This window comes from Bombina bombina, chromosome 1 (assembly GCF_027579735.1).
Source record: "Bombina bombina isolate aBomBom1 chromosome 1, aBomBom1.pri, whole genome shotgun sequence".
Classification (NCBI taxonomy): domain Eukaryota; kingdom Metazoa; phylum Chordata; class Amphibia; order Anura; family Bombinatoridae; genus Bombina; species Bombina bombina.
In genome coordinates this window covers 923904331-923924425 of record NC_069499.1, presented here as the reverse complement: position 1 = coordinate 923924425, position 20095 = coordinate 923904331, and the positions used below count along the sequence as shown (strand labels likewise).

The 20095-nt window shown below is 39.3% G+C and overlaps 1 protein-coding gene across 3 annotated transcripts in view; it reads right to left on the bottom strand.

Annotated features, from left to right (window-relative positions):
* Window positions 1–20095, bottom strand: part of ANKRD11 (ankyrin repeat domain containing 11) — a 1020931-nt gene that overhangs the window by 641017 nt on the left and 359819 nt on the right. For all 3 annotated transcript variants that reach the window (XM_053690514.1, XM_053691658.1, XM_053691096.1), the window contains exon 3: window positions 2731–2872. In XM_053690514.1, the coding sequence (XP_053546489.1) occupies window positions 2731–2817 (87 nt within the window). In that variant the 5' untranslated portion in view covers window positions 2818–2872. The remainder of the gene's footprint in view (window positions 1–2730; window positions 2873–20095) is intronic.

The window sequence follows — 20095 nt, the reverse complement described above, 5'->3', positions numbered from 1 at the left end:
TCCTGATGGAATTAAACTGTATGAGATAGGTCGACGATCATCGTCTTATTGGTATAAATCTTTAACTATAAGGTCTGGCCAAAATAATATAAGAGAACTCAAAGAAAATATAATGAAAATAATTCCTAATATAACAGAGCAGGAGATAGAAAAGAGTATCTCTCTTTCATCACAAGCAACTAGTAATATAAATTGGCGAGAAGCCCAAATAAAATTACTTAATAATTACTATCTAACCCCATATAGGCTATATAAGATCTCAAAGACTAGACAAACAAGTTGTTGCTTTAAATGTAAAGAAGAAATGGCAGATATCATTCATTGTATATGGGCATGCCCAAAAATTAACCAATATTGGAGAAAAGTTAATTATTGGCTAAATAAATATCTCGAAAAAAAAATTATCATAACTTTTCGACTGATTTTTATGCTAGAGGAGAAGTAAAGGAGAACAACTCTTTATCAATTTTATCATAATAGCAGTTAGAAATCAACTATTTAGAGAGTGGAAAACACCAAAGATTCCTACCATCCCCGAACTAGTAAACTTATTAACTTTACATATGACAATTGAATCATATGATACTAAATTCAACTCGGAAATACATTACCGAGCTTTCTTTGCAAAGTGGAAAAAATATATAAGTGCCTGGCCAGCACCGCTGCAACACCAATTTATTGCTAGATTTCAGAACTCTTCAATATTTCTTTCTCTAGTACTAGAGGGTGAACTACCCTATCACTGGATAGATCTAACCCAATTTGGGGTGTAATGTAACGACAAGGCTCGCCATACAAAGGCTCGTCATCCAAAGAGTGATTTTTCCTTCCCCATCCCTTTTTTTTTTCCTGTTTGTTGTCTTTCTCTCTCTCTCCCCGTATAAAATTGATAGCACTTGAAGAATATTCTATGTTAGGTAATTATAATTTAAAATTTTCTCTGTCATACACTGTATAATGTGATGTAAAATTTATTTTTGTAAGGCACCAAGGATAATTAAAGATAATGAAGTAATTTTTGTAATAAGATGATGATAATATGATATGTATGTTGGAATACTATCATTGTACGGTATTAATTAAGGTAAAAGTGCAATGCTGGTAATGAGATTTACTTTACTTTCTTTTTGTGTCCTTTTAATGTTCAATGTTTGTGTGAAAAAAACTTAATAAAAAGATTAAAAAAAAAAAAAAAAAATATCCCATAAGTAATGGATGACCCGTGGACTGACTACACTTAACAGGAGAAATCTTGATTGCAGAGAAATAATCAGACACCACAAACTTCACCTCCTCCTTGCACCGCAGGCAAAGAGAATGACTGGGGGTTGTGGGAAGGGAAGTGATACTTAACAGCTTTGCTGTGGTGCTCTTTGCCTCCTCCTGCTGGCCAGGAGTGATATTCCCCAACAGTAATTGATGATTCTGTAGACTCACGGTGTCTTAAGAAAAGAGCGCATTATGGTGTAGAAATCAAACATATGCATAAAATCTGATGACATTGTAAATACTAACAAAAGTATTGCACTATTTGTGAGTGCAAATAAAGCAAGCTGGACCCATCAGTCTTGACTGTGCAAGGAAAACTCTTCCAAGGGTGTGAACACAAGAGGATTGATAGATAAGATTTGGTTTGTCAGGGTCATTCTAAATTTCGGGAGATAATAAAAAGCAGTATTAGGATAACAAAAATCTTTTTCCTGTTTTGTCATTATGCCTTGTTCTACTCCTAATTTCAAAATGTCCTCTAATTGTTTCTGATATATGCTCGTCTGATGATTTGGCAAGACTCTAAAGTAGTTGATGATATTCAAAATTCTTTCCATGAGATAGTCCTTCATATTTTGAAAGAAAATCCCCCCCCCCCCACACACACACACACCTTTATCTGCCTGGCATATGACCAAATTATGGTTGTCTGTCAAGATGAAAAGGCTTTTTGTTCATTAATATTCAAATTGAGTCTGAAACGTGATTTTTTTTTTCCCTTGCCAGTTCTCAAGATCATCCAAGACAAGGGTGCTGAAAATATCTATAGGTATTAAAAGATGTTGGTAGAATGAAAGACTTGGGCTTAAAATTGATCTGAATACATTTGTCAAAAAGATCTTCTGCTAGATGATCTGATTCATAAACAACAACAAAAACACCTCACATGCGAATCCATCTCATGGGTGGTAATAATGGAAAAGAAAGAATCTGTCTCTGGGCAATACATACACATATACTGTATATAGATATATAGTTAAACTCTTAAATAGTTAAAATAGCCCAACCAATAGCTGTCTATATAAAAAATATACTTACCCATAGACAAAGATATAGATAAGTAGCAGCAAAGGATTAGCAGATAAATCTACATTTCACCAGGGGATGAGAAGATGCACACTCTGGCAAGCTCGTTTCATCCCCTAATGTCCTTGAGGCATGTTGACAGTGGCTCAGTAACCCATTTGTCCCATCATACAACATGTACATCAAAGCACTTCAGAAGTTCACCTCACTCTTGTGGAGGCAAATGAAAAACAGAGACTGTGGTGAGAATAAGATAGGAGGTTCAAAGCTCTAGAGTGTGGGGTTGGTTTGCCTCTTTGGGATGGCCAAGGAATGAAAAAAAAAACTAAAGTAATTAGGAATGAATAGCCCACATGTGATCTCGGGGAGGCTATTACAATCCTTAGAAAGGAAAAATATTAAAAGTACAGCAATCATATGACAAACCAGGCATACCTTTTTCCCGGTTTGTTTCTCCACCATGTCGTAGCTGAGAGAGAATTCTTCTGGCTGTGGTGTTTTAGAACACCCACTCTTGGGCATCGTTTTGCCTTCCTTACGTGGCCTTCATTTATACCTCTATTGCTTCGTCATCAGTCTAAAATAAAAAAAAATATATACAATATAGTTAAATCATTTAACTCAGAAGATAATTTATATGGGCTATATAACACACAACGTTTGGATAAAACTGAATCACACTCTTAAATTGAACTAGCTCAGATATATTTATTTTTATCATACAAATTGTCTATTAAAAAGAGGATTATGCATACACATTAAATTTAACATGAGTAAAATATTCCTTTAACTTAATCTACCCCTGAAGCAACTTTTAAATAATATAAAAGCAAGATATCTAAAGAAATGATGCTCAAACATTCACAATTGTTCTGTCATTTCACAAGGGGAGGTTATTATAAATTACTATTTTCCTTTAAAAACAAAGTAAACCAAAAAAGAGAAAGCTTCCCAACAAAGTTTATAACTCATCCCATACACATACAATCTCTCTCAAAGACATAGCACGCATCATCAGATAAGTGATAATCACAACAATGTAATGTGATAGCACATGAATAGCCATGTGTATACTCATACCAACTTCTACAGCTAGTAAGTGAATGTTATCTTTATTAGCATTGATTGCTTCAAAGGTGAGAAATGCCAATCTACCAATATTTCAAACATTGACTTGCTCAAAGGCTGATTTACAGCTCGAATGATTAATAGGGACATGCCTCAAGCATTAAATCAAAGTATTTTTCAGAACAACATATATAAATACAGTGTTTTAGGAACAAAAGAGGTTTCCCAAACCTATGGATTTATTGCAATCTTTTATAAAAGTATTTAAATAAAAGCTTTAGATTTCACAGTAGAGCGGGATCTATAAAATATGTTCTGTGATTGAAAGTCAAGATTTCAAGAAAACAAATACATTTATCTTGTTAATAGCAAAAAAAAAAAAACATTCCTTATGTCACACAGTGTCATACGTACATATACAGTCCCTCTTTAAATGGATATAATAAACTCAAAATATTTTTCTTTTGTGATTCAGACAGAGCATACAATTTTCAAAAGTTTACAGTTTACGTCTATCATGCTTCATTCCCATGGTATTTTGTCCGCGATACCTATGTAGGTGTCTAGAGCACTACATGGCAGGAAATAGAGCTGCCATCTAGTGCTCTTGCAAAATACTTGGATATAATACTTGCAAAACTGCAGCCATATAATGCTACAGACACGCACTCTAAAGATTACGTCCCTGCTTTTCAACAAAAGATACTAGAAAAAGGAAATTTATGCTTACCTGATAAATTGATTTCTTCTATGATACGACGAGTCCACGGATTCATCCTTTACTTGTGGGATATTATCCTCCTGCTAACAGGAAATGGCAAAGAGCACCACAGCAGAGCTGTCTATATAACTCCTCCCTTGACTCCACCCCCCAGTCATTCGACCAAAGGTATAGTAATAAAAAGGAGAAACTACAAGGTGCAGAGGTGACTGAAGTTTTAAATAAAAAATATAATCTGTCTTAAATTGACAGGGCGGGCCGTGGACTCGTCGTATCATAGAAGAAATAAATTTATCAGGTAAGCATACATTTCCTTTTCTTCTATAAGATACGAGTCCACAGATTCATCCTTAACTTGTGGGATACAATACCAAAGCTATAGGACACGGATGAACGGGAGGGACAAGACAGATACCTAAACAGAAGGCACCACTGCTTGAAGAACTTTTCTCCCAAAAATAGCCTCCGAAGAAGCAAAAGTATCAAATTTGTAAAATTTGGAAAAGGTATGAAGGGAAGACCAAGTCGCAGCCTTACAAATCTGTTCAACAGAAGCATAATTTTTAAAAGCCCATGTGGAAGCCACCGCTCTAGTGGAATGAGCTGTAATTTTTTCAGGAGGCTGCTGTCCAGCAGTCTCGTATGCCAAACGGATGATGCTTTTCAGCCAAAAAGAAAGAGAGGTAGCCGTAGCATTTTGACCTCTACGTTTTCCAGAATAGACAACAAACAGAGAAGATGTTTGACGGAAATCCTTGGTCGCTTGCAAGTAAAACTTCAAGGCACAAACCATGTCCAGGTTATGTAACAGACGCTCCTTCTTAGAAGAAGGGTTGGGACACAGAGAAGGAACAACAATTTCCTGATTAATATTCTTATTTGAAACAACCTTAGGAAGGAATCCAGGTTTAGTACGCAAAACCACCTTATCAGAATGAACATTTAAAACTAAATTCAAACTCCATGGCGGAGCAACAGGTTTAAACACAGGCTTAATTCTAACCAAAGCCTGACAAAACGAATGAACGTCTGGGACATCTGCCAGACGCTTATGTAGTAAGATTGACAAAGCAGAAATCTGTCCCTTTAAGGAACTAGCTGATAACCCCTTCTCCAATCCTTCTTGGAGAAAGGAGAAAATTCTCAGAATCCTGATCTTACTCCATGAGTAGCCTTTGGATTCGCACCAATAAAGATATTTACGCCATATCTTATGATAAATTTTCATAGTGACAGGCTTTCGAGCCTGAATCAAGGTATCAATGACTGACTCAGAGAATCCTCGCTTAGATAAAATCAAGCGTTCAATCTCCAGGCAGTCAGCCACAGAAAAATTAGATTTGGATGTTGGAACAGACCCTGAATGAGAAGGTCCTGTCTCAGAGGCAGTTTCCACGGTGGCAGAGATGACATGTCCACCAGGTCTGCATACCAAGTCCTGCATCGCCACGCAGGCGCTATTAAGATTACCAAAGCCTTCTCCTGTTTGACTCTGGCAATCAGACAAGGTAGGAGAGGAAAATGAGGAAACACATAAGCCAGGTTGAACGACCACGGTACTGCTAGAGTATCTATCAGTACTGCTTGAGGATCCCTTGATCTGGACCCGTAACAAGGAAGTATGGCATTCTGACGAGATGCCATCAGATCCAATTCTTGTTTGCCCCCATTGATGAATCAATTGTGCAAACACCTCCGTATGGAGCTCCCACTCCCCCGGATGAAAAGTCTGACGACTTAGAAAATCCACTTCCCAGTTCTCCACTCCTGGGATATAGACTGCTGATAGATGGCAAGAGTGAGTCTCTGCCCATCAAATTATTTTGGAAACCTATCATCGCTAGAGAACTCTTTGTTCCCCCTTGATGATTGATATATGCTACAGTCGTGATATTGTCCGACTGGAATCTTATGAATTTGGCCGAAGCCAGCTGAGGCCACGCCTGAAGTGCGTTGAATATCGCTCTCAGTTCTAGAATATTTATTGGAAGTAGGGCCTCCTGCTGAGTCCACACACCATGAGCCTACAGGGAATTCCAGACTGCGCCCCAGCCCAAAAGGCTGGCGTCCGTCATCACTATGACCCATGCTGGCCTTCGGAAGCACATTCCCTGGGACAGATGATCCTGTGACAACCATCAAAGAAGAGAGTCTCTGGTCTCTAGATCCAGATTTATCCGCGGAGATAAATCCGCATAATCCACATTCCACTGTTTGAGCATGCACAGTTGCAGTGGTCTGAGATGCAAGCGAGCAAACGGAACTATGTCCATTGCCGCTTCCATTAGTCCAATAACCTCCATACACTGAGCCACTGTCGGCCGAGGAATGGAATGAAGTGCTCGGCAAGTGGTTAAGATTTTTGATTTTCTGACCTCCATCAGAAAAATTTTCATGTCTACTGAGTCTATCAGAGTTCCTAGGAATGGAACTCTTGTTAGAGGAACAAGTGAACTCTTTTTTTATGTTCACCTTCCACCCGTGAGATCTTAGAAAAGCCAACACGATGTCAGTGTGAGATTTGGCTAAATGGGAAGTTGACGCCTGAATCAAGATATCGTCCAGATAGGACGCCACTGCTATGCCGCGCGGCCTTAGCACCTTTGTCCAATATACAGGTCCAGTAATACCTCTCTTTATACATTAGGATTACTGCTTACCCTTTCCCTCATATGGATACTGTCAGCAAATTCTGAAATAACAAAGTCTCTCAAGAAAAAAATGACTGAACATACCTCAATGCTTGTAGCATGAAAAACATTCCTCACACTGAAGTTTCTTAAGTACTCCTCATTCTGTGGGAACTACTCTGGATCTTAGTAACAACTGCTAAGATCATCAGTCTCCAGGCAGAAGTCTTCATCCATCTGCTGCCGGGGAAAGTAATTTATCAGGTAAACATAAATTCTGTTTTCTCCAACATAGGTGTGTCCGGTCCACGGCGTCATCCTTACTTGTGGGAACCAATACCAAAGCTTTAGGACACGGATGAAGGGAGGGAGCAAATCAGGTCACCTAAATGGAAGGCACCACGGCTTGCAAAACCTTTCTCCCAAAAATAGCCTCAGAAGAAGCAAAAGTATCAAACTTGTAAAATTTGGTAAAAGTGTGCAGTGAAGACCAAGTCGCTGCCCTACATATCTGATCAACAGAAGCCTCGTTCTTGAAGGCCCATGTGGAAGCCACAGCCCTAGTGGAATGAGCCGTGATTCTTTCGGGAGGCTGCCGTCCGGCAGTCTCGTAAGCCAATCTGATGATGCTTTTAATCCAAAAAGAGAGAGAGGTAGAAGTAGCTTTTTGACCTCTCCTTTTACCGGAATAAACAACAAACAAGGAAGATGTTTGTCTAAAATCCTTTGTAGCATCTAAATAGAATTTTAGAGCGCGAATTTTCACCACAGTGTCTTAAAGCCTTAAAAGTATTGCACACCAAATTTGGAAGCTTTAACCCTTAAAATAACGGAACCGGAGCCGTTTTTAACTTTAACCCCTTTACAGTCCCTGGTATCTGCTTTGCTGAGACCCAACCAAGCCCAAAGGGGAATACGATACCAAATGACGCCTTCAGAAAGTCCTTTCTAAGTATCAGAGCTCCTCTCACATGCGACTGCATGTCATGCCTCTCAAAAACAAGTGCGCAACACCGGCGCGAAAATGAGGCTCTGCCTATGATTTGGGAAAGCCCCTAAAGAATAAGGTGTCTAAAACAGTGCCTGCCGATATTATTATATCAAAATACCCAGAATAAATGATTCCTCAAGGCTAAATATGTGTTAATAATGAATCGATTTAGCCCAGAAAAAGTCTACAGTCTTAATAAGCCCTTGTGAAGCCCTTATTTACGATCTTAATAAACATGGCTTACCGGATCCCATAGGGAAAATGACAGCTTCCAGCATTACATCGTCTTGTTAGAATGTGTCATACCTCAAGCAGCAAAAGACTGCTCACTGTTCCCCCAACTGAAGTTAATTCCTCTCAACAGTCCTGTGTGGAAACAGCCATGGATTTTAGTAACGGTTGCTAAAATCATTTTCCTCTTACAAACAGAAATCTTCATCTCTTTTCTGTTTCAGAGTAAATAGTACATACCAGCACTATTTTAAAATAAACTCTTGATTGAATAATAAAAACTACAGTTAAACACTAAAAAACTCTAAGCCATCTCCGTGGAGATGTTGCCTGTACAACGGCAAAGAGAATGACTGGGGTAGGCGGAGCCTAGGAGGGATCATGTGACCAGCTTTGCTGGGCTCTTTGCCATTTCCTGTTGGGGAAGAGAATATCCCACAAGTAAGGATGACGCCGTGGACCGGACACACCTATGTTGGAGAAATGCTTTTTGAGAGTAAGCAATCTCACAAATTTGTTGAGATCTAATATGGTCTGAAACAGGTTAAAGTGACAAGATGGAGAAAAACTGTCCTCGTGATAATACCCTCTCTTCATCCTGACTTAGAGTGTAATCAGACAGGTTGATCACATCTTTTGTAGATATCTGTGTGTTTGTTTCTTCCTTATCCTCTGTGGGTATTTCTTTTCTACGCCTGTGTCTGTTTTGGCCCCCTCTACGTGTTCTTTTCTGGTTTTCAGTTTTAGAATAGAGTGAGGTGGGCCTGATCCGTTTTCTGACTGTCCTTGTAATGAATTACTAGGTGTATTTAATACTGATGGCTGGCCTGATGTGTCCTGTATTTCCCCCATAGAATCACTATCTGAGGTATCGTAATCATATTCGGTATCGCAAAAGATACCTTTTTATCTTGTTTGGATTTCTTATATCTGAATTTTTTGCTTTTATTGTTGTTGGAAGTTAAAGCTCTATGAGACCAAGAATATACATTGAGTCATAATCCATTTTATCCCTATTGATTTTTTGTGACTTAAAATCCCAAAGTTCCTTTTGGAATTTATGCATATTTTCTTTAAACTGGGTATCATATAGACTAAATTCAGGGTCCATCTGTACCTGTTTTAATTCAACTTGCAAATCTTGCATTTGTTTTATCAATGCCAATCTCTGTTTTTTATAATTGATTAGTATAGTCATTGGTGTTTGTGAACATGTGGAGAGTGCTGTATTCCACTCCTCAATGAACTTGAGACATGTAACATGAAATGATGGAAACTTTTTTATCCTAAGACCTCTAGGTATATGTTCTCTTTGCTGATAAATGAGAAAGGTCTTAATATCCATTTCTAACCTAATGTCTGTTTTTCTTAGGCTATCCATTTGTACAAAAAGACTTTCTAAATAATGTTCTGCATCCTTTAACCAAGATTGTAAAGTGTCAGCAGAGGGATGGAGCGTTTTTGTGAGATCTTCAAACACAAAACACTATTCCTTGCTGATCCTTAATATACAAATGAGTTGTGAGATCAATTAATATATGAAAAACGCCAATGGAGAAAAATTAAGCACTATAAATACATAGATTAAATAGTTGAATATCTCCATTAATTCAAATAATTAAAGTGTGGGAATATAAATGTTATAAAATATTGGATATAACCAGAAAATATCCAGTATATCAGTGATAGTATGGTTTACAAAAAGTGTAATCCCAGAAATATATAAAACATTTGTATTCAAAAACACTTAGAAACTATTGATCACATATATCAACAAACCGTTGTATAATAGGCACTTGCATAAACAACTATTAAATGCAAGATTATTAAAGACGGCAAATACTGTTAATAAGACTCCACACATATATATGACATATCAGAAAAACCCAACATAAGATAATAATGCAATTTTAGTATGCTAAATATAGAGAAGGATAATCCCACATTCTTAGCACAGTTCATCTCACTGTTAATATTGTTGCTAGTGTAGAAAGCATCAATGGTTAATAAGCATATTGAAGCCAAACTAAATAATGACAAGTCAATATTTTTGCTAATATTTTTGCAAGTCTTCACAAACACTGTGGGTACAACCAAGCTAAATGCAATAGTTCCAAATTTATGATGTTGTTAGTGTTGTAGTTGAGAAGACAGGGTATTAGCATAGCAGAGCAAAACAAATCAAAGAAATCTCGGATCTGTTCGTCATAGACTGTTGCAGCTTAGCAGAAACTCTGCAGATTGAATCCCAGACAAAAAAGCTACTGCTCATGTCGTAATGCTACCAGTGCTGTTATGTGCAATGTGAGGTATTAAACAGAACAAAGCCAAGCAGGTTAGTCCTCAGTTAGTAATGCAAAAGATATTATAGATGAAGTACAAAGCTTCAGTACGGTACCTCACTATATATTGCAGGTAAAGCTAAGCACAACAGACTGATAGCTGAGTTAAATACTGACAGGCTGCCGTATTGCTTGGGAAGCTTTGATTGGTGTTATAGTTGAAAACACAAGGTATTAGTATAGTATTTCCGGGGTGGAAATAGAGAAAAAAACTAGATGAGTTTTTTTGGATTCTCCACCTTAAAACCAGGGTGCCTACAGGTTTAAATTCCAGAATGGACATTAATATGTTTATCCAACATTAAAAACCATAAAATCAATTGGAGTACTTTAACATGTATATGTAATCAAAATATTCTCAACAAAAAATACACATGATTTATTAATGTAATTTACAGCAATATGGTGAATGCAATATAAGATGTATATATACATATATTTACTTATTTATACTAATGTAATTTTTATTTGTATATTCTTATATGACATCTTCTAAATTATTGTATTTATATTTATGCTTGTAGTTAATAATTAGATGTGGGAATACAAATGTTACAAATCTGTTCAATGTTAGGATAGAGTCTCACTGCAATATTTGGGCTGTCATATTTAGTTGAGGTGTCTTAGGGGTTAATTTTGACATTTTAATTGATGTTTTTTCATTGGATGTTATACTCTTTATAATGAGCCTATTCACCACCTGTTCTCCATCAGTGAACAAGTGCCCCAGAGGCATGAAACGCGTATGATGTCACAGGAGGGTTCCCCCTGTTTTCCTTTTCTACATGTGTTTTTACTGGGCTGCTGTACATGGATATGTTTTTAAGCTGTGCAAATAAAGAAATGTTATCTTATCCTGTCCTCTGGAGTGCCGAGGAGTTCTTTGTTTCCTTCTGTGTGTGAACGTCTGGACAGGGACGTATTCTCTACGTGCACCCATATTGGCTATCAAGCTGGACATGTGGCAGCTCAGAAGAACGCCATGGTGAGAGCCTGACTCGAGCATCCTACCCGACACTCGTGTGTTTTGGGTATGTGTATATATATATATATTCCAAAAGAAATGGTCGCACTCTCAGGTCTTTTAGTGAAAAATCGTAGTTAATTTTAATGAAACGTTTTCGGGGTATTCTTCCCCATCATCAGCATCAGATGCTGATGATGGGGAAGAATACCCCGAAAACGTTTCATTAAAATTAACTACGATTTTTCACTAAAAGACCTGAGAGTGCGACCATTTCTTTTGGAATATTAATTGCATGTTGGCACCCGGGCGGATGACCATTGGAGGGTAACACTGTACAACTGATGGTTTTTATATATATATATATATATATATATATATACACACACACATACACACATATATATATATATATATATACATACACACACACACACATATATATGTATATATATATATATATATATATATATATATATATATATATACACACACACATATACACACACACCGATCAATCTAGAAATCTAAAAGCAGAGCCCATGCAGGAATGAAGAGCAGAGAAAGCCACTTACTTATATTTCCCCCTAGGGATGTCTGCAGTCTGAAACTTAGGGTATGTAAACATTATGGAACCTCCCACACAATCTCCTGCTCTCCGAGAAGCGGCTTAAATACATAGCAGATGCAGTTAACCCCACGGCTGCCGAAAAGGCTAAAAAACTGCAGTCCCCTCTGCTGCTGGATTAACTTAACTGCATCTACAATGTATTTTATAGCAAGGCACAGCATTTCTGAAAGGAGCAGCCCCCCACCCCTACTGCTACATGCCTGTAATGGATTCCTGGACAGGAGCAGGGCTCATTTTCAGTCAAATTAAAATGTTTAAAAAAAATTAATATATATATATATATATGTATGTGTGTGTGTGTGTGTGTGTGTGTGTCTTACACTGCTTCATTTGTTAATCATACCACTGTCCACAGTTCGAATGACTGTCCAAGAAAACATGACAATGTTGTGTGTCATAAGACCTAATGACTGGCTAGTGGCTACTATTTAATCACATCACAGGCAGCAAATTTTATTTTAACTATTTTGTGGTTTGTATTTTTATGCTCCAAAAGTGTATTTGACATTGAGAAACATGTACATTAAGATTCTGTAGTGTTAAATAAACTTTACAATGCAAAATGAAGGTGTTATAGTCATTTATAAGAAAATTGTGATTAAATTGCAATCAAATTTTTTTTTTCCATATCACCCAGCCCCAATATACACACACACATATATATATATATACATATACATACATACATATATATATATATATATATATATATATATATACACACACACATACTGTATAAATACACAAACACACATATATATATACACACACATTATATATATATATATATATATATATATATATATATATATATATATATAAAATTCAACGAAAGAACAGCACTCCATGAGATAGAACAGAAGCTGGAAAAAACCTTCCATGCATGTCCATTTTTATAATAACTCCTCAGGGTGCACAGTCTTTTAGCACACTATGCCCCTTCACAGAGAAAAAATATCCTGAAGCATATCAGTCTGACCCTGCCCAATGACAGTCCAGCGCCGAAATACCAGGCAATTCTTCTCTGAACAAGGGAAGCAACAACCCCAGACGATCGTTTCGGCCTTCTATGGGCCTCGTCAGTAAGGTGCAGTTGTATCTCTCTAAGGGCATGTGTGCATGGAGTCCACGTCTGGTTTCCCCATGACTCTTAGGGTGACCCAAGAGCATTTACATAAAATTCAACGAAAGAACAGCACTCCATGAGATAGAACAGAAGCTGGAAAAAACCTTCCATGCATGTCCATTTTTATAATAACTCCTCAGGGTGCACAGTCTTTTAGCACACTATGCCCCTTCACAGAGTTTTTTTCCAGCTTCTGTTCTATCTCATGGAGTGCTATTCTTTCGTTGAATTTTTTTTTTATATACATACATATACACATATATATATATATATATATATATATACACATATATATATATATATATATATATATATATATACACACACACACACACACAGGTGGCCCTCGTTTTACAACGGTTCAATTTACAACGTTTCAGAATAACAACCTTTTTTTCCAGTCATGTGACTGCTATTGAAAAGCATTGAGAAGCAGTGCATTTATTAAAATAGCCAATAGGTGGCGCTGTCCGCTTGTGTTGCAGCAAAGCCAAGCAAGCTGAAATTAATCAGTTTAACCAGACCTATCGAGCAGATTTCAAAGGAACAAGATCTTCCTGTCTATAAATTAGTCCAGATTGGAATGCATAGAAAGAACAAATGCAAGTGACATCGGTGTTGTGATTATTTTATTAGGTTTATAATGCTGTTTAGCAAATGTTTTTGTTCATTTAACTTAGTTAAATTATATATTGTGTTGCGTGATTATTTTATTAGGTTTATAATGCTGTTTAGCACTAAAAGTCTTCATTTCAAAGCCTTAAAAATAATGTATTAGGTGCTACTTATGACAATTTTGAGAGGGGCCTGGAACCTATCTCCCTCACTTCCCATTGACTTACAATATAAACTGGGTTTCAATTTACAACGGTTTCGATGTACAACCATTCCTTCTGGAACCTAACCACGGCGTAAACTGAGGGCTACCTGTATATAATCCCATAGATGAGCACTCTCACTTTCAGGTCAACATGCCAGAGTGCTAGTGAGCAATGAATAAAAGTAACAAGAACTTGCACTCACTGGTCTTTCCTTCAAAAAAACACACATTTATTGTAACGTTTCAGAAATAGAGTACCCCCTTCCTGTGTGAGGAATGGGATACTCTATCTCCGAAACGTTACAATAAATGTGTTTAAGGAAAGACCAGTGAGTGCAAGTTCTTGTTACCCATATACATATATATATACATATACAAAAGACGGGTGGGGTCAGCACAATCAGGCCGGACCGGGTACACATCCTATGACCCTGCAACTCGCACAGTCCTGGGTGCAAACCACCACTCTCAGGAAGCTGCACCGTCACCAGAGCCACAGGCAGTTAACCCCAGACAGGCCTGGGTGCAAGGCCCAAACAGGGAAAATTACAAAAAAAATAATACATTAATATAATACGCAGAAAAAGTCCAGCACTCACTCACAAGCTCTCAACTAAGATCAAAAGCAGCAATGGAAGAGTTAGTTACCACATCTAGCCAAATGTGAAAAGCCCAGGTACCTCATATCAAGGTCTCTTCAAAAAAAACTTGGGTCCCTAAAAAGCCAAACAATGCAAACTCTCAAACAAACAACTGTGAAAAAATGGAGGGTGCACAGGCTTATGTAATCTCCCCAAACATATACAAAACACGGGTGGGGTCAGCACTCTGAGGCCAAACCGGGTACACATCCTATGACCCTGTAACATGCACAGCCCTGGGTGCAAACCAGCACTCTCAGGAAGCTGCACTGTCACCAGAACTCTTACATTGCTGCTTTTTATCTTAGTTGAGAGCTTGTGAGGGAGTGCTGGACTTTTTCTGTGTGTTATATTAATGTATTATTTTTTTTGTAATTTTCCCTGTTTGGGCCTTGCACCCAGGCCTGTCTGGGGTTAACTGCCTGTGGCTCTGGTGACAGTGCAGCTTCCTGAGAGTGCTGGTTTGCACCCAGGGCTGTGCATGTTGCAGGGTCATAGGATGTGTACCCGGTCCTGCCTGAATGTGCTGACCCCACCCGTGTTTTGTATATGTTTGGGGAGATTACATAAACCTGCGCACGCTCCATTTTTTCACAGTTGCTTTTTTTTTCCACAGTTGTTTGATTGTGAGCCTGCATTGTGTGGCTGTTTAGGGACCCATCTTTTTTTGGAAGAGACCTTGATGAGGTACCTGGGCATTTCCCATTTGGCCAGATGCGGTAACTAATTCTTCCATTGTTGCTCTTTATCTTAGTTGAGAGCTTGTGAGTATATATATATAAAAATGGGGAGAGAAACAAAAAATCAATACAATTAGTTATAGTATGGTGCAGACCCTGAAAAACACATTTATTCATTCTTAGAAAAAGAGAAGAAAAAAAAATTAATTTATGCTTACCTGATAAATTAATTTCTTCTATAATACGACGAGTCCACGGATTCATCCTTTACTTGTGGGATATTATCCTCCTGCTAACAGAAAGTGGCAAAGAGCACCACAGCAGAGCTGTCTCTCTATAGCTCCTCCCTTAGCTCCACCCCCCAGTCATTCAACCAAAGGTACAGGAAGAAAAAGGAGAAACTACAAGGTGCAGAGGTGACTGAAGTTTAAAATCAAAAAATATAATCTGTCTTAAAATGACAGGGTGGACCGTGGACTCGTCGTACCATAGAAGAAATTATTTTTTATCAGGTTAGCATCAATTTACTTTTCTTCTATAAGGTACGACGAGTCCACGGATTCATCCTATACTTGTGAGATACAATACCAAAGCTACAGGACACGGATGAATGGGAGGGACAAGACAGATGGCTAAACAGAAGGCACCACTGCTTGAATAAGTTTTCTCCAAAAATAGCCTGCGAAGAAGCAAAAGTATCAAATTTGTAAAATTTGGAAAAGGTATGAAGCGAAGACCAAGTCGCAGCCTTACAAATCTGTTCAACAGAAGCATCATTTTTAAAAGCCCATGTGGAAGCCACCGCTCTAGTAGAGTGAGCTGTAATCCTTTCAGGAGGCTGCTGTCCAGCAGTCTCGTATGCCAAACGGATGATGCTTTTCAGCCAAAAAGAAAGAGGTAGCCGTAGCTTTTTGACCTCTACGTTTTCCAGAATAGACAACAAACAAGGAAGATGTTTGACGGAAATCTTTGGTTGCTTGCAAGTAAAACTTCAAAGCACGAACCACGTCCAAGTTGTGCAACAAACGCTCCTTCTTAGAGGAAGGATTAGGACACAGAGAAGGAACAACAATTTCCTGATTGATATTACCATTAGTAACAACCTTAGCAAGGAATCCAGGTTTGGTACGCAAAACAAGATAAGGCGAGTCGCATTGCAATGCAGATAGTTTAGAAACTCTTCGAGACGACGAGATAGCAACTAAAAACAGAACTTTCCAAGATAGAAGCTGAATATCTATGGAATGCATAGGTTCAAACGGGACCCCTTGAAGAACTTGAAGAACTAAATTCAAACTCCATGGCGGAGCAACAGGTTTAAACACAGGCTTGATTCTAACTAAAGCCTGACAAAACGCCTGAACGTCTGGAACATCCGCCAGACGCTTGTGCAGTAGAATTGAGCAGATATCTGTCCCTTTAAGGAACTAGCTGATAGCCCCTTCTCCAATCCTTCTTGGAGAAAGGACAAAATCCTAGGAATCCTGATATTACTCCATGAGTAGCCTTTGGATTCGCACCAATAAAGATATTTACGCCATATCTTATGATACATTTTCCTAGTGACAGGCTTTCGAGCTTGAATCAAGGTATCTATGACCGACTCAGTCAGCCGCAGAGAAACTAGATTTGGATGCTGGAACGGACCTTGAATCAGAAGGTCCTGTCTCAGTGGCAGAGTCCATGGTGGAAGAGATGACATGTCCACCAGGTCTGCATACCAAGTCCTGCGTGGCCACGCAGGTGCTATCAAAATCAACGAAGCTCTCTCCTGTTTGATTCTGGCAATCAAACGAGGAAGGAGAGGAAATGGTGGAAACACATAAGCCAGGTTGAACAACCAGGGTACTGCTAGAGCATCTATCAGTACTGCCTGAGGATCCCTTGACCTGGACCCGTAACAAGGAAGTTTGGCGTTCTGATGAGACGCCATCAGATCCAATTCTGGTGTGCCCCATTGCTGAATCATTGCTTAGAAAATCCGCTGCCCAGTTATCCACTCCTGGGGTATAGATTGCTGATAGATGGCAAGAGTGAGTCTCTGCCCATCAAATTATTTTGGTAACCTTTATCATCGCTAGAGAACTCTTTGTTCCCCCTGATGATTGATATATGCTACAGTCGTGATATTGTCCGACTGGAAACTTATGAATCTGGCCGAAGCCAGCTGAGGCCACACCTGAAGCGCGTTGAATATCGCTCTCAGTTCTAGAATGTTTAGCGGGAGGAGAGCCTCCTCCTGAGACCACATACCCTGTGCTTTCAGGGAATTCCAGACTGCACCCCAGCCTAATAGGCGGGCGTCCGTCGTCACTATGACCCACGCTGGCCTGCGGAAACACATTCCCTGGGACAGATGATCCTGAGACAACCACCAAAGAAGAGAGGCTCTGGTCTCTTGATGCAGATTTATCTGAGGAGATAAATCTGCATAATCCCCATTCCACTGATTGAGCATGCATAGTTGCAGTGTCTGAGATGCAAGCGAGCAAACGGAACTATGTCCATTGCCGCTACCATTAGTCCGATTACCTCCATACACTGAGCCACTGACGGCCGAGGAATGGAATGAAGAGCTCGGCAGGTGGTTAAAAATCTTTGATTTCCTGACCTCCGTCAGAAAAATTTTCATGTCCACCGAATCTATCAGAGTTCCCAGGAATGGAACTCTTGTGAGAGGATAAGTGCACTCTTTTTTACGTTCACCTTCCACCCGTGAGATCTTAGAAAAGCCAACACGATGTCCGTGTGAGACTTGGCTAGTTGGTAAGTCGATGTCTGAATTAAGATATCGTCCAGATAAGGCGCCACTGCTATGCCCTGCGGCCTTAGAACCGCCAGAAGGGACCCTAGCACCTTTGTGAAAATTCTGGGAGCTGTGGCCAACCCGAAGGGAAGAGCCACAAACTGGTAATGCTTGTCCAGAAAGGCGAACCTGAGGAACTGGTGATGATCTTTGTGGATAGGGATGTGTAGATACGCATCCTTTAAGTCCACGGTGGTCATATATTGACCCTCCTGGATCATTGTTAAAATAGTCCGAATGGTCTCCATCTTGAAGGATGGGACTCTGAGGAATTTGTTTAGGATCTTGAGATCCAAAATTGGTCTGAAGGTTCCCTCTTTTTTGGGCACCACAAACAGATTGGAGTAAAACCCCTGCCCGTTCTGCTTTCGGAACTGGGCGGATCACTCCCATGGTATATAGGTATTCTACACAGCGTATGAACGCCTCTCTTTTTGTCTGGTTTACAGACAATTGAGAAAGATGGAATCTCCCCCTTGTAGGAAAATCTTTGAAATCTAGAAGATACCCCTGGGTTACTATTTCTAAAGCCCAGGAGTCCTGAACGTCTCTTGCCCAAGCCTGAGCAAAGAGAGAAAGTCTGCCCCCTACTAGATCCGGTCCCGGATCTGGGGCTACCCCTTCATGCTGTCTTGGTGGCAGCAGCAGGCTTCTTGGCCTGTTTACCTTTGTTCCAAGTCTGGTTAGGTCTACAGACTGACTTGGATTGAGCAAAATTCCTCTCTGGTTTTGCAGCAGGGGAAGAGGTAGAGGGACCACCTTTGAAGTTTTGAAAGGAACGAAAATTATTTTGTTTGGTTCTCATCTTATTTGTCTTATCCTAAGGAAGGACATGGCCTTTCCCTCCAGTGATGTCTGAAATGATCTCTTTCAGTTCAGGCCCGAATAGGGTCTTACCTTTGAAAGGGATGGCTAAAAGCTTAGATTTTGATGACACATCAGCAGACCAGGACTTAAGCCATAACACTCTAAAATGGCAAAACCTGAATTCTTTGCCGCTAATTTAGCCAGTTGAAAAGCGGCATCTGTACTGAAAGAATTAGCTAGCTTTAGAGGCCTAATTCTATCCAGAATGTCATCTAATGGGGTCTCAACCTGAAGAGCCTCCTCCAGAGCCTCGAACCAAAAAGCAGCTGCAGTAGTTACAGGAACAATGCACGCTATAGGTTGGAGAAGAAAACCCTGATGAACAAATATTTTCTGAAGGAGACCCTCTAATTTTTATCCATAGAATCTTTGAAAGCACAACTGTCCTCAATAGGTATAGTTGTACGCTTAGCCAGGGTAGAAATAGCTCCCTCCACCTTAGGGACCGTCTGCCACGAATCCCTCATGGTGTCTGATATGGGAAACATTTTTTTAAAAGTAGGAGGGGGAGCGAACGGAATACCTGGTCTATCCCACTCCTTAGTAACAATGTCCGAAATCCTCTTAGGGACCGGAAAAACATCAGTGTAGGCAGGAACCTCTAGAAATCTGTCCATTTTACACAAGTTCTGGAACTACAATAGGGTCACAATCAAGAGTCGCTAAAACCTCCCTGAGCAACAAGCGGAGGTGTTCTAGTTTAAAATTTAAAAGCCGTCATATCTGAGTCTGTCTGAGGGAACATCTTTCTTGAATCAGAAATCTCTCCCTCAGACAGCAAATCCCTCACCCCCAACTCAGAACATTGTGAGGGTACATCGGATATGGCTAATAAAGCGTCAGAGGGCTCAGCATTTGTTCTCACACCAGACCTACTGCGCTTCCCCTGCAACCCAGGCAGCTTAGATAAAACTTCTGTGAGGGTAGTATTCATAACTGCGGCCATATCTTGCAGGGTGAAAGAATTAGATGCACTAGAAGTACTTGGCGTTGCTTGTGCGGGCGTTAATGGTTTTGACACTTGGGGAGAATTAGATGGCATAACCTGATTCCCTTCTGACTGAGAATCATCCTGCGACATACTTTTAGTGGCTAAAATATGTTCTTTGCAATTTATTGACCTTTCAGTGTATGAGGGACACATTCTAAGTGGGGGTTCCCCGATGGCTTCTAAACATATTGAACATTGACTTTCCTCAATGTCAGACATGTTGAATAGGCTAGTAATGACTACAAACAAGCTAGAAAAACACTTTTAGTGAAAAAAAACAACAATCTTAAA